General features: G+C 36.8%; 1 protein-coding gene and 1 long non-coding RNA gene across 2 annotated transcripts in view; one reads left to right on the forward strand and one right to left on the reverse strand.

The window, feature by feature from the left end:
- The window catches only part of LOC140335960 (uncharacterized), a 5,103-nt gene extending 1,011 nt beyond the window's left edge, over positions 1 to 4,092 (forward strand). The window contains exons 2-3 of the long non-coding RNA XR_011921786.1: positions 722 to 754; positions 3,963 to 4,092. This is a non-coding gene — a long non-coding RNA (uncharacterized lncRNA). The remainder of the gene's footprint in view (positions 1 to 721; positions 755 to 3,962) is intronic.
- A 6,669-nt stretch (positions 4,093 to 10,761) lies between these two features.
- The window catches only part of NDE1 (nudE neurodevelopment protein 1), a 23,613-nt gene continuing 19,003 nt past the window's right edge, over positions 10,762 to 15,371 (reverse strand). The window contains exons 8-9 of the mRNA XM_072418982.1: positions 15,055 to 15,197; positions 10,762 to 13,567 (exon numbers count right to left, since the gene is read on the reverse strand). Coding sequence (XP_072275083.1) covers positions 13,471 to 13,567; positions 15,055 to 15,197 — 240 coding nt within the window. The 3' untranslated portion in view covers positions 10,762 to 13,470. The remainder of the gene's footprint in view (positions 13,568 to 15,054; positions 15,198 to 15,371) is intronic.

Genomic DNA, 15,371 nt, shown 5'->3' on the forward strand with positions numbered 1-15,371 from the left:
GTAGGGGGTTAAAGCAATAGAAGACAAAAGGAATGCTGACCTGTGGACCATCCTAAAAGGATAATGTATATATGTGTCAGATATTCACCCGATGATAGTGTGAGACTTGCTGGAAAGACTTAATAATTGGAAAAATAATCCTCTGGTTTATAACCTCTTTAGGTCCACGTGAAAAGTCTTTTTATGTTTGAGTGTTCAACTAATTCTACAACAATAGCTATTCTGTGGTCAGCTAGATCATTTAAACCCATTTAACCAATAATATTAGTTGAGATTTAAGGTGACATTGACAGCTATAAACTAATTAGGTTCATTGACATATTGACTGAAAAGATAGGTAAGCTGGCAGAATAGTTATTACATGTGTGCACATTTAGAATAAGATGCTTTTTAACAATGTTTTCCCAAGCTGCCTAAGTTTTTGGCTAACTACATACGAGACACTTCAGGGACTTATGGACATTACTTTGTAGCATGCAGCCATTTTTACTATATTTATTGAGATTTGATGCTAGCTACTCAGGAGCAGAAAAAAGAACCAATACGTGGTAGGCTTGTGGAAAGCATATCAAAATTATATAAAATTTAAGGTAAACAACAGAAGCCAGGTAAAGGAATATTTATATAGGTTGACATGCCCTTCTGCTAATTTATCTAACACATTTTACTTGACGTTAACTTGTAATATGCTGGTATAACAGCTGCAGACTTTCTGTTTCAGAGGGACACAGGACAATCTGCAATGACTAAGCAGGTACCAATGCCTTCAATTTTGCAACTCCTTCTAGACCGGTGTATCATTTTCCACCTTAATCTTTTTTAAATTCACATTGTATGCCTCTGGATTTGGATTTTCCCACTAAGTAATGAGTTATTTTATTTTTGTTGGAGCAAAAAAAGACTAAAGCTTAAAAAAAAATCAGATCAGATTGGGAACAAAACTTTTTTAAAGGTTTTCTGCTATAAAACATGCAATGTGTCTTTAAACAATCACCCCTTTCCTGCAAAATCTGAAGGCTTGGACATCTATGTATGGATACAAATCTAATACATAAGGGAAGATGTATATCCTGGAAACTAATATCGTACACATATACAAATATATTTCTGAAATTGTACTGCACTAAACTAACGAAACACGTCAGTCTATCTATTGCCATCCTCCAAGTCATGCATGAAAATAAGCACTTATGTCTGGAATAAAATTTATTTCAACCAAGTTCAAATTCTATTACGTGTATCGAAGGCTACCATTGAAAAAAAGGTGAATTGCTGCAGACTTATGGCCATTCTTTATATTATGTACAGGCTTATAAAATACATACTACAAAAAGCAACATTATTTGCACTAGGTTTATGAATAGGCCCAATAATAATGGGGTAATTTATAGTAGTATATACTGTTATCTTATAAATAAGGTAAAGCTATGCTGAATTTAATCAAATATTCATGTGTGCACATAAATCTATTCAATTTAGCTGCACATAATTGGTTATTCTTTGCAAAGGTATTGTGTTTTCACCCTATTCCCTAAAATACGTGCAAATTCACTTTTCAAAGTAAAAATAATCTACTACTTCAACAAATTACCACCAATGTATTCTTGACATTTTCTTTGAAAGCAAAGAAGTTAAAAATGTATATTATTTTCACTTAAAGTGGAAGTAAGCTAAAAAAAAAAATACACTTACCTTTAATCCGGCAGATCCCTCGATGGTGCAGGTCTTTCCAACGATCCAGCCCTGCATCGTCCTGGAATTCCTCTTCGTCTCGGTGCAGAGGAAGCGCCAGGCGCCACCATCTTCTGCCTTCTTTTTTGGTCTTCTCGCTCCGTCACCCGACCTTACAGAGGTGCGAGATCGGGTGACGTAGCTGCTGTGAAGTGAAAAAAAAGAGAGCCGATCTCACTGCTCATGCGTGATAACGGCATCTCTTTCCCCTTGGTGGAAAATGCCCCTAATCTCGAGCATGCGCCGAGGGAGCAGCTGGAGCCTCCCGGGATGCATGACTTAGGTATTCCAGGAGGCTCCGTGCTCCCATTAAGTCTTAATCTCTTGTACATAAAAGAATTGTCTACCCTTCTATGTAAAGTAAAAATGTTGAGCTTAGGTACACTGTAAATATACAGATATTTTTTTTAAAATATAAACGAATACAGGAAAGGTGAATAAAGCATTGCAAAGATCAGCTGTAATTCACAATGTGTAGTAAATCACAGCAGCAAAATAGGTTTTAGATTTTTGTTGCCATATGACTTTAAAGGGTGGGTTTGTTGCTTTGAGTTAAAACATTTTGCTTAGTAACATTACTCTTGTAGTTTCATAATATTTAAGACTGAGTGTTTGCATGTCCTATTCTAGTTACATAAATTAAGTATTATCTGTAACAGAGCAATGAAAATAATTCATAGATCAAGGCATGCTACTCATGGGAGAATACCATCTGAATTAAACAGTTTTTCGGGAGGCCTCCATGTAGAACCATTGCCCTAACTTTAAAACTTTAATTACTATGTCAAGCATATTAGTAATGCTATTTAGGCATATTAAAACTGAAATCACTTTCTCTTTTAGACATGCTCAGACAATATAAAATGTTCTGTTTTAGGGAATTACAGAAAGTCGATGTCACGTTATATATGTTCTGTAAAAAACCTAGAATAAATGTGAGATATATTTGCTTGGAGTTCAGCTGTAAACATAAGTAACCAATGGTTTCAATTCTGGGAAATGGTGACATGCACAAAATATGTAACAATGTTGTTTGCACACAGTTTGTGTGTTTCACAACACTAATCTTGAATCATGTGGGAATAATTTTTATTGGTTTCCACTTGGATGGCTTCAACCAAGGAAAAATCCTAGTCTTGAATAAAGTGTAAGACCTAAAATAAAACACCTGATCTTGAAAATTGCAAACATTCATTGTAATTCATCACAGACACATACGATATTGATTTTAAGATAAGATATTGAGTATTATATGCTTACATTGTAAAGGTATATCTAACCTAATATTTAGTAATAACTGCATTGGAGACACCTTTGCATGAGCAACTTGGTAACATGATTGTACCATAATACATACTGCATGCAAAATTATCCTTAGAACTTAACTTACAGAACTAAATCATTATAGTTTATTGTCACAGTCAAAGCTAATTTACTTTTACTAATCCACATCTGTCTTCTTACAGGAATAATGTCATGTGATCAAAATATTTAAAGGAGATGTTATCCTAAAAAATTGTATTTACCGATCACTGAAAATTTTATTTTACATTCAGATCATTTCGTAACAAAGGCATCACTTTGCAAATATTTTTTTTTAATATAAAACTCTGGATGATGCAGGAAAGTATAAAATATGCTGGGCAGGTTTGGAGCTGAGTTGGGTGCAAGCAATAGCCACAGAACCAGCATTCAAATATTTGACAGCAAGTTTGGCATCGAGTTTGGTACTGATCTCCACAAATGCCACCCCTATGCAATCTCATTTGAGCTGCTGTGAGTAGATATTACATGTAACTCCCCCCAGGCAATGGTTAGCTGGCTGTAACCACACTGCAACCTCGTTGCCATTCTGAACTTTAGCAAAAATATTTTTATATTATATTATTATATAGAATTTTATTATTCCTAAATAGTAGCACCACACAAAAGCTTAAAATATTATTGACATCTTACCCTGGCTATGGGTGGTTTACAGGAGAAAATCATAAAAAAAGACATTCGTGTGATTGATCACATCTGTATGGCATAGTCATATAGAGCACTTTTTCAATGACATGACCTGAAATTATTTCTGCTGGTCAGTAAAAATCGTATATGAAAATAAAAAAAAATCTTTGACAATCCTTTAAATGTTTAATCATTACAGATATAGGAAAATAAGAAATAAGAAATTTAACATGATAAATTCTTTGTGATGGAAATTAACAACTTTGTCTTTTGCCTGGCAGACGGGGTAATGAGCCAGCATCATTTGCCCCTCCTCGGAGATCCACAGGGAACAGGAGGGCAGTAGAAAGTGTAGCTGATGGAGCTGAAGAAGATGCAGAAATTCGAGACACAGACTACAATGGAACCAAAGCAAGCGAATAATTCTACTCTTTGTCAACTCATGTGCCTCTGGACTGTATCACAACTTTATCCCCTTCAGTCCCCGAGTCGCCTGTAACAATGTTCCAGGCCACTCTGGCAGTGAAGTAAATTCTGTCTAGCACACTTGCACCAAGATGGCAACCAATTACTGCAGCACAGTGCTATTGTGGAACATCATCTGCCTTCGTCACATTAACTGTCTCTAGTGCTTTATGAGAAGCAGTCACAAGTGCACACTTTACATCAAAGAGGACAAAAGTTTGGTCCTCCATTTGCTAGTAAAAGGAATGGAGTGCTGAACTTTTTAGCACCTCTTTATAGTATTGGTTTCTTTTTCTGCAGTGTTCAAAACACAACACAGAGTTTAAAAAGAGCTGATGATAATATGCAAAGCATGTGAGACTACTTAAAAAAAAAGAGCATTCCCCTTTTACACTGGCTGACACAAACAAGTTTGTAGATTATATCTATGTCGGGGTGCCCAACATGTGGATCTCGATCTACCGGTAGAAGCAAAGGTAACGCGAATAGATCGCAGAGCCCTGCCTTTCAAAATAAACTCTACCGTGCACAGGAGTTATTAAGTCCAAATACCGTTATTGGTGGATCATTTTGACTTGGTAATTTTAAAAGTAGCTTGCAAGCCAAAAAAGTGTGAGCACCCCTGCTCTATGTCATTTTAAGATCAAATGGGCCAACTTCTATATTGATGTTTACTTAAGTTTTATTTTTTAATCCTTCATACACTAAGTGCCTTCCAGATCACCAGTATTAAAGATTTGTTTTTAAAACTAAACCCGAATGTATACCACAGTTTGCTACTGCACCCTAATTGTGCTAAAGTCACAATCACTGATACAATTATAAAGCACAAGAGATTGCATTGTAGAGGCCCCCTGTATTAGCTGCACATATTTATAGAGGTATGACTAAAGATAGTGTTCAAGAGTTTCCTTGACTTTAGGAATGAAAGATTCTTCAACCAGCCCATTGTATAACTAATTGATATTTAAATACAAGATCTCTGGATTTTGCTTCTCTAATAAAAAAAAGTTTTTATTGCAACTTGTGTGCGATTTTCTATTTAAGTGGTACCCAACCTTTTAAAGGCTAAGACCTAAAAATCATCAAAAAACAGTTACTGTGTCCCATGTGTGCTATAATCATATATTTAAAGATAAGTCATAAAGATGTCAATTTATAGTTTATAAAGCATCACCATCACTTATGCTTACTTTATATGGACACATAAAGGTTGCAGTTCTACTCACCAATTTCCTTCCATAACTCTCTACGTCCTAAACCTCTCAAAACAGTATTCACACTTGGAACTGTAAACGACTGAAAATGTTGCTGTACACACAAAAGAACACACTTTGTTGCAGCTCGTTGGAAGTGCCAGACCATACCATGGAGCCTTCTTCCAGCTGTGGCCTTTTATTAAATTAGGGGGGTGGCACTTGGAACATGGACCAGGAGTCCATAAGTGCAAACATAGCATTCCTGTGTACTGCATTCCAGTAATATAACAGACCTGCATAATGAAACACAACAGAGGAAAAAGTTCTCTGACCATGCTTCATTAACATTTTATGGGCATTCACAGAAAACAAAAAGCAGAGCCAATAAATCTTGTAATGTAATTTTGACAAGGGACGCCACCTATATAGTAACACACAGTGGTGATCTGATGTAAAATGCATGACATTACTAATTGATCCTAAAGCCGCATACACACGTGCAATAATAGTGGTTGGATCCTTTCCAACGACTAGCACTGCACGATGCATGAAGGAGCTCTGTACATAGATCACAGTCCTGATCTATGTAGAGGGGAGGGGGAGAGCTATGGAGTGGCACCCCGCTGCCTTCTCTCCCTCTTCCCTTGCGTTAGGATCGTTAGTCATCCATCATCTATGGATCTACCAGGATGGTCGTTTGATCGGCCCTGAGACGATTATCGGGCGAGAACCGTTGGACGTGTGTACGTAGCTTAATTCAGTATTTACAGAACATCTACTAGATTGTAAGCTCTTCAGGGCAGGGTTCTCTCCTCCTGTATCGCTGTCTGTATTAGTCTGTCATTTGCAATCCCTATTTAATGTACAGCGCTGCATAATATGTTGGTGCTATATAAATCCTGTTTATTAATAATAATAATAATAATAATAATCACAGACCAGTCTGAATTAGGCAAATGGTGTTATGCAGTGTATGTGGGACTTTAAAAGGATGGGGGGAGGGGGCCTCTCCTTTTAGTGGCTGACAAAAATGAATTAATCATTTGTATTCATTTATTATATGAGTGATAATTAAGCCATTGTACCCATAGGCATTTTTAAGTTACTGTCAATACAGTGGTCGCCAACCTTTTCGGTCCCGTGGACCACTAAAATCACCGGCTCACGACCATGCATGTGCGTGGAGCTGATGTCACTTAAAGGGGGAGAAACCTCCTTTGGGAGAGTGGGTGGGTTGTGTCCAAAAGATGAGAAATTAAATCATTCAAAATAAACAAATTGGTAATACCTTTGCTAACTTGTTTTTGAAAGTGTGCTACTAGGTCATCATATATATGCTTTTTTCTTTCTATGTTTCTTTTATATTCTATCCTTTCGTCAATAAAGTGTTGCATATCAGTTGTTAATAAAACTGATGTGCATGTGTTTACTCTAAGTGGTCCGTAACAAAATAACAAATAAACAATAGTAACAGCACTGGAGCGTGTACCTAAATAAGGCAGCAAAGGCACCTTGCAAGCATTACTGCTGCCTGCAGAAAAGGCCCTGTACAAATTCATTACAAATAAAAAAACTTCTTCATAATGATGCAAAAGGTATGTAACTTTGGCCTTGTAGAATGTTTTCAATAGGATGGACAGTAATAAACAAAAGTTTTTACACAATTAAAGGTAGAGTACTTGTTTTATTCCTAGCAGCATTACAGTACCCATAAGGCTTAAACTGCCCATTGACCAAAATTCATCTGTCGTAGGCAATAAAACTGTCGTTCTGGCATATCTTCAAACCACAGACAATAGCTGTGGTTTGCAATGGATGGAAGTCCCCTGCGTAAGCCTCCTTCCCATTAAAATAGGGGAAAAATCCCATTAAAAATAGGAAATTGTTGAGATAGAACCCCATTTGCCCTCACTCTTGCCGTTGAATATAAATATATAGCCAAGGTTCAAAAGGGCAAATATTGGTGGTACACCAATATGTTGTAAAGTTAGACGGATAAAACACAATGTACCCTATTGAAGGCGTTCTCGGCATCCATTGATAGGAGCATCAAAGGTGCATAGGTGCAGTGTTGTCTTGGGCTTCCCTACAAGTGAATAAGCCACTTTGATCTGAAAGCAATAAAGTAAAAAAGAGCTGGGTTAGTCAATGTGCTAAAATGCTGGTGAACAACCTTAGGTCACAATTCAATAGTGATATAGTTCTAAAGCTAGTGCAAGAGTGAGGGTCCGTCTCTGGTTTCAACAATACCGTAATGTGTGCAGCCAAAGCTTCTGGTGGTAATCCATGCTCTTTTGTGATGGCATTATAAGCTGCCACAAAATGAGGGGCAAGTACGGTGAAACATTTTTTGTGATATGCCAGAGAAAGGCAGTCAGGTCCAGAACTTTACCTGTTGTTGTTTGTGAGTTTTTTGCCAGAAGCTCTTCCACCAAATTTGGCTTATCTAGCACTTATCTAGCGTACCAGAGGACCCTTTGAGATTTGGGATATATGTAGAAGATTTTTTAGCTCTGAGTGCTCTGGCCAAGGCTTTGCCACAATTATTAGCATGTTCGTAGTAGAAATACCTGCATTCAGCAAACCCCCTAAGGGTATTGTTTTTTTGTTTTTTTTGAACTATAAAGATTTTTGACTCTATGTCTGGGGAACCCCTGCCACTTATGCTGCAGCTCCAAGTTATGTAAGTTGGTAAGTAAATCATTCATCCCTTGTTGTTTGTCTTTTTTTGATTTATGTCCTTGTTGGATAAGTATTCCCCTAATAAAACACTTTTGCAAGAAAGTAACAAGAAAAGGGTAACTCAAAAGAACCACCAGTAGGCAGGTCCTCAAAATACAATGTAAACCGTTGTAAACCTATGGAAGGGGACCTTCAAACCTAAAACAGTAATAATACAGGCGTACATTAAGCATATTGTGGTAATCTACAGGAGGGTACAAGATACAAACTGATAGAGCACTGTGTAGATAGATAGAGCAGGGTATATGTAGACAATCATTCAGAGCATATTCATATAGCACAGACCCGTCTATACATTCCAGCAAACTAGACCCTTATTATTGTGAAAGACCATAAAGAGGGTCATGGGGACTGAAATAGTCATCTGGCCTATGTAACTCCTGATAAAGCATAGCCAGACAAGGTATAAGGCAAATTTATCCTAAAGCTTAAGTTAAGCAAAACATTTACTGCAGTCCAGGGGTCCTCAAACTTTTTTAAACAGGGGGCCGGTTCACGGTCCCTCAGACTGTCGGGGGGCAGTACTATAGTTTGAAAAAAAACAGGAGAAGATTCTTATGCACACTGCACAAAACGTATTTATTGTATAAAAAACATGAAAGAACAATACTATATAAACAGCACACTTGCCGATCATTAAAAAAAAAAAGTGGCGTTTAGTTTGGCTTTAAAATTGCTTGAGATTGCACAGATAAATTTGAATTTTCACTGTGTGTATTGAAATTGCAAATCTATCTTGCATTTTCCATGCAAATGAATAATCTCAAGCAATTCGTTAATTTGCTTCTTTTTATACACCCTACCCTACACCCAACACTACCCCACACTTTTTATTAATTAAAAAAGGCTGCTAAAAAACTTTGTCAGTGTCTGCTACCTGTCACTCACTGCTGCCTTCATACATCGGCTGGATCACACTGCAGCACATGTGTACATAATCAATGTACAGAGAGAACCAGCCTGATGTATGAAGGCAGCAGTGAGTCTCTGCTCATACCTTCTCTGCCTGATGGCTTCAGCCCGACAGCTCCAGCGTTACCCCGGCAATAGTGGTGTCACGTGACCGGGTTCCCTGGAGTGCAGATGGCAGGCAGCCAGAACTCAGGCAGGAGAAGCAGCCTCAGCAGCCGACGGGCTGGATGGAGAACTTCAGCGGGCCGTATTCCTCCCGCGGGCCGTAGTTTGAGGACCCCTGCTGCAGTCAATTGTTTTAACACCTCCATGTACAACCGGTATGAAAAGAGGGTTACAGTCGTAAGCATATTTATCAAGACTTAAAGTAAAGGATATGTTGTAGCCTATTCTATTCGGCCTTTTAAGTACTGAGATCCTGAGCGGCATGGTTTGGTACTCTCATGTAGCGCATTTTATTAGTGTGAAAATCAGCAGGGATTTTAAATACATGTGTCCAGATGGTAGGCATTCTCAATTTGTGCATTTCTCAGGACTCCAGTGCAGTGGAGTTCAGGGTTGGAAGTGGCTCTGGTCTGGTTGTGTGGGCTGAATAGGAGAAGGCGCAGTAGTTTGCTCATCATTAGTGTGCAGTTGGATACATCTGTGCTCCATCAAACTCCAGGGACGATCCTTTAAGCTAGGCCTGTTGGAAGATTTGCTCTTTTAGGGTAAAAAATCGTAGACCCAGCCTAACACATCTCTGGAGGTGTCATCTGGTAGGTTCCAGAACCCCTCCCCTTCCCATTCTATGGACCCCCCAAAAAAAAAAAAAAAAAAAAAAAAAAAAGAATTTTTTACCTAACATAAAAGGGTTGTCCACTATTTTATGTAAAATGAAAATTCCGAGTTTAGGTACGCTTTAAATGCGTGCTCATAGTTGCCTCTGGAATTCCCTGAATCCTAATATTGTCCAGACGACTACAATTTTCAAGATCGTATAACAAAGTAATTTGCATATGAATCTGGGAGTAGGATTGCTCTAAATTTGTGAATCTATGTGTCAGTAGTGAAGATGTTTCTAATGCAGAAACTTTGTGATCCACTAAAGTGAAATGTTGCTGCATTGTTTCCAGCTCCTTCCTAAGAGTGTGAGTAGCTAGGGTATCTAGGTTGCTTTTAGTAGGTAGGTATGGTTAGTATTGCCCCTGGCTCAGGTAGAATGACTGTGGAGGATGTTGTGTCAGCAGCTGTCGAATAATCTGTGCGACATTAGGGGAAGGTACAGGAGAGGAGCCAGGACTTACAGGCTGCCTCTTTAGTCACTAACCACAAATAGGTCTTCTTGGGGCAGTGTTGGAACCAAACAAGGGTGTGGCCATTCACTCATGGGGACGTACCTCATTGTTGCGTGAATTTGCAAGTGAACGTTGTCTTGTACTGCCACACTGAAAAGTTGTCAGTTTTTGAGGCCCCACTTCTCATATCTGTGCCAAAGAGGCCAAGATGGATGGCACTATGACTGCGTTACATGCAAAAAAAAGTGTATTAGTAAATTCATGGAGGGCTCCTATCTGTTTAAGAACACTGCAGCCATCTAAGGAAACAACTTTTAAGAACTGTCTGGAGAACCTTCCAACACAGCATATGTGTAGGTATAAATGCTAAAATTTAGGCTTATTGCAAGTATTGTTTAAAAACTGTTAAAACATGGATTAAGCCCATTACCTTATAACGCAACTCTTCAAAAAAAATTAATAGCAAAAATAAACATGATGAACAGTTTTTTGCTTAACCAAGGAGACGTTTTATTAAATAATCCAAAATTTATTTAAAATTCAAGCACAGAATGTTAAAGGATAAAAAAAAAATTCAAAAGGATATAGTACATTGTACTGAAAAAACATAAGCAAGTGTTAGCAAAGTTTAACACAATTATAGCTGGTACCAAAAACAAACAGAATATGGTAATAAATTATACAAGAGGTAAGGTTACGAGAGGAAACCCCCTTCATTTCTACCAGCATTCATAAAAATCATTTTATGTAGCTTTCTTACTTTTACTTATTAATGAATCAGCAGGTAAACTAATACAAAGACATAATAAAAATTGAATCCACCAAAAAAGAAACCTAGAAACGAACTTCCACTGCTGAAAATACTAGTACTTACTTTGATGTTTTGTAGATTAAAATGCTTCAGTTAATTTTTAGGGAATGACTTGAAGCAAGCAGACATATCAGGAGCTCGACATCACGTAGGTAATTAGCAAGACTAAAAAGGCAACTAGGTATTCTAAAAGTAAAATCAGCATTGACAGCCTTTGCATTTCTCTCTATCTCTCTTTGCAGGTTTCCATAAAGAACCCAGTTAGAGAGTACTATTAGTGCAAATCTAGTGCAGTCCTATTCATTTACATCTGTTAAATTATTGGGTCTATACACATTAGTAATCCACGTAAAAGGACACAGTTTTATCCGGACCAGTGGTTAGTTTTGTTGTTTCAGTCCATCATTATCTTTTGGTGACTTCCTTGTTGTGGCCATTCTGAGGGGACTCCACTCTTTTCTTAATGGACCAAAACAGATCTAAAAAAGGAGATCTTGTCGACAGAGTACCTTATTATAAAGGAGGAACCTTTGACATGTATAAATAAATAGGTGTACTAACAAAAAATATGCATCCTAAAGTACAGTTTACTTCAAGAGGGTTCACCCTTTTTTTTTGTGTTTATCAAAAATAAATTTTACTTTTAATGGAGGTAAAAATTTGTGTAGCAGCATGTGGTTATCCATATGTGTCATGTAACCAGTCATACAACATAATATGCACCCCTTTCTATTAACAAAGAAGTCAAAATGTGGGAATTGACTACAAAAAGAAAAAAAAAAAAAAAACTGTTCCAACTATTTAGAGCCACTAATAAAAATAAGCCTTGAGATTTGTAGGGAAGAATATGTTTTATCTATAGGTAATCTAATCTTAATCCTTTTTACATACCATGTGAATAATGGAACAATATATTACGAAAACAAAATTTTTCCAGGACAAACTATGTAAATAGACCAAGAAAAGAAAAAGATGATATCTGGCCCCAGATTACATCTGGAATAAAATAAATCAGTTGTGTTTTAATTTATAATTTCTATTCAAACCTGTCTACAAATCAGTGCAGCAGGTTTATGAAACTAGTGATGTACATAGACAGTGTTTATTATACTACTATAATTTTTCTGTTTAGGACTCTTAAAAATTTTTTTAAAAAAATGTGTAGTTTAATTTTGGGGTGGAGTGACCCTCCTATTTATGTTAAGCATTCATAAACATGGTTGTATCTGTAAAACATTCTCCCCCTTCACAATACTCCTTGGTGCTCTTTCCCCCCCTGTATATTACCCCTTCTCTGTGCCATATGCAAATGTGCTATAATTTATGTGCTCATTTTGGTGGTCTTCTCGGTCCCTTATAACATCTTAGCGGTCTTTGCTTTAAAATACACACAATTAGTTAAAACCATACAAATGTTACTTTACAATGCAGTGTTGAAAGCAGAGAGTACCGGCCTGCTAAACAAAATATTCCAGCAAAAGAAGCTGATGTTATAGGTATTCCTACTTTTAGAACTCGGAATAAACTGAATTTGTTTTTCTATGTGGGTAAAGCACTAATGTAGCCTGTTTAAAACGTCTGGGTAGGGGGCACAAAGTGCAACTTCAGTTTTGGTCAAGACATCCTTTAAAGACCTTTACCGTGTGACCTTGTTTGGTGTCACAAATGTGCATCACTAATCCCAATAATAATTCTTATTGATGTCAGCATACTAACCATCCACATGGCTCTATAGCAAGAAATAAATGGGGTGAGAGGCACAAATGTTAGCGATACCTGGAAAGGGGGTAGTGGCTATGAAAGTGAACCTCGGTAAAAGTGAAGCTGCTCTTCAACAAAACACATGACGTGTCACAGTTTCCTTATCAGGGTCACAAGTACTGCATCTTTTCCCAAATGCTTCTAACGAATACACTAGGGCTCCTTTACAAAAGTTCAATAAGAAACTCTTTCGGAGTAAAAGAAAGGAAAAAAAAAAAAGGGTAACCTTAAACACCCAGTGCCAGACTCCAGAAACATTAGGTGAAAAAAGCAGTACTGTGTAGTAATGTTTAGTAACCAGTCACTGTAGAGCTTCAAATTATCCAATTTTGGACTACATTCCATGGATAAGGGTCTCTTTCAGCTACAGAAAACATTCCTATACCTTGTACACATGCTTAAATCCACTACTGGAGTCACATACATTGCAGCCATCTTGTAAAATTGCCAATTTGAAAGGAAGAAAGAATTTAAATCCATGAATGCCACAATTAGGTTTTCTTGAAATGGGAGGATTTCAGATTGTGAAGTTCTTCATTATTATGAAAATGTACATGATAATTTACATGATGATCTCAGTTGTGTTCTAATAGACAAAATAATGTTCATAGTACTCTGTTGCCTATAGGATCATCTTCACCACACCCTGAGGAGAATGCATCCCTTGCACGGTAATGTTCTGGGGTACCGATCCCACAAATTCCAGTCTTTTAGCTAACCTGTGAATAAATAGTAAAACATTTTGCATTAAATAAATAAATAAAAAATAAGGTGTTGCTATACCACCTTAAGTTCACCTTTTAAACATTGGCAGTTTATTAAATTCAACTAAATGGCTTCCTCGAGATCAGGGGTGTCCAAACTTTTTGCAAAGAGGGCCCAGATTTGCTGAGGTGAAAATGTGTGGGGCCCGAACATTCAGCCTGACATTCTTTAATCCAATAACATTAAATGCAAATTTGTTTTAGAAATGGCATACTTTTAATTTCTTCACAAATTAATCTAAACTAAATCTAAGTTATATCTGAGGACCACATAAAATGAAGAAAAAGTCTGTCTGGAAAAAAAAAAACTTTTCAGGAAGATTAAACATATCAAGGTTCATTTGAAACATTACATATTATTCACTATTAAATGCTCACAGTAAATTAAATTCAAAACATGTGAACAAGAAAATAACACTAACAGATATGTTATTCAGAAGTACAAAACATTGAGGGCCATATGAATCAGTGTATCACTCGTTCTTTTGTTTTTCTATTGACCATCAAAAAACGAAAGTATGTTATTTTATTTTGAATCAGATATCAAAAACGAAAAATCCTGTGTTTTTCATTATTTCAATTTTAGACTCGGATCAAAAATACAAAAAAGGAAAAATGGTCTGCCGGACTAAATTGTTGTACCCCGACATTTTAATTAAAATTGGGATGATTTTTTTTATAAAAGTTTCCCTGAAACTACTCTTTGAAGATTTTGTGCTTTGCTCTTCTTCTCTTTCTTTGGATTACTGAGCTGTGGGAATAAGGTTATTTGTTGTATTTCATTCAACGAGCAGCACCACTTATATATCCCCCTATGCTCTTCCAGCCTTGGAACATCAACTCCAAGCAGATGCAGATGGTTTTGAAAGTGCCAGTTTATTACTGGGATCCTGGATCATGAGTTGTTTTAACTAAGTACTTATAATGTTATAAATGCATATGACAGCAAAACACTGAGGGCCAGCACTTAAATGTGCCTGTCCTATTTTAGGATGAACATAGGGTTGTGAATGATGCCAAAGGCAGTCATAGATATATGTATTTAGGTCCCATATATAAAAAAAAAATTGTTGTCCAGGCAAATATTGGAATGAGGAAGCTGTTAGGTAGTTTCAAATGACCCATATTGTGTTATCAGTCTAACAATGAAGACGTGTAGGTTATTCCACATATTTTTGCATGTTAGGAACTCAAAATATCCAATTTTTTTGTGGCTGTATATGGCCTTTATTTAGCCATTATTCTGTACTTGTGCTTCTGTATTCTGTGCTTGTAAAGCATAAGCCAAGATCCAAGCTGACATTATACATTCCTAGGGAGCTATAATTGAAATTCCAAAGTTTGTGATAGGAGATTTATTCCAAACAAATAGTACAAAAAATATTTAAGGAGCTGGATTGTGAAACTGAAAGAATGTATTTAATAACGTGAACAAGACTTACCTCTTTTCACCTGGAGACATACTAGGACAGTTCTCATTACTTTCCCTGAGCTGGTGAACCCGAGACGATAACGGAGTCACTGGTTTGCTTGGGGACTGTTCATACATAAAATTTCTGCAGGAAGCTAGTTTAGACTCCAAGGCCTGTAAAAGTGCAATATATAACTAAATATTCAAATCAAGTCAATGTTGGTGCTCATGTTTTACTCTCATTTAAATGGGCCCTTTGTTACATATTTTAGTAACTGCTCAGCTAGGTGAAATATCACTGAACATATCTACAGGCCAAATAGATATTAAAAAAAAAAAAAAAAAAAA

Source organism: Pyxicephalus adspersus, chromosome 7 (genome assembly GCF_032062135.1).
Source record: "Pyxicephalus adspersus chromosome 7, UCB_Pads_2.0, whole genome shotgun sequence".
In the NCBI taxonomy this organism is placed as follows: domain Eukaryota; kingdom Metazoa; phylum Chordata; class Amphibia; order Anura; family Pyxicephalidae; genus Pyxicephalus; species Pyxicephalus adspersus.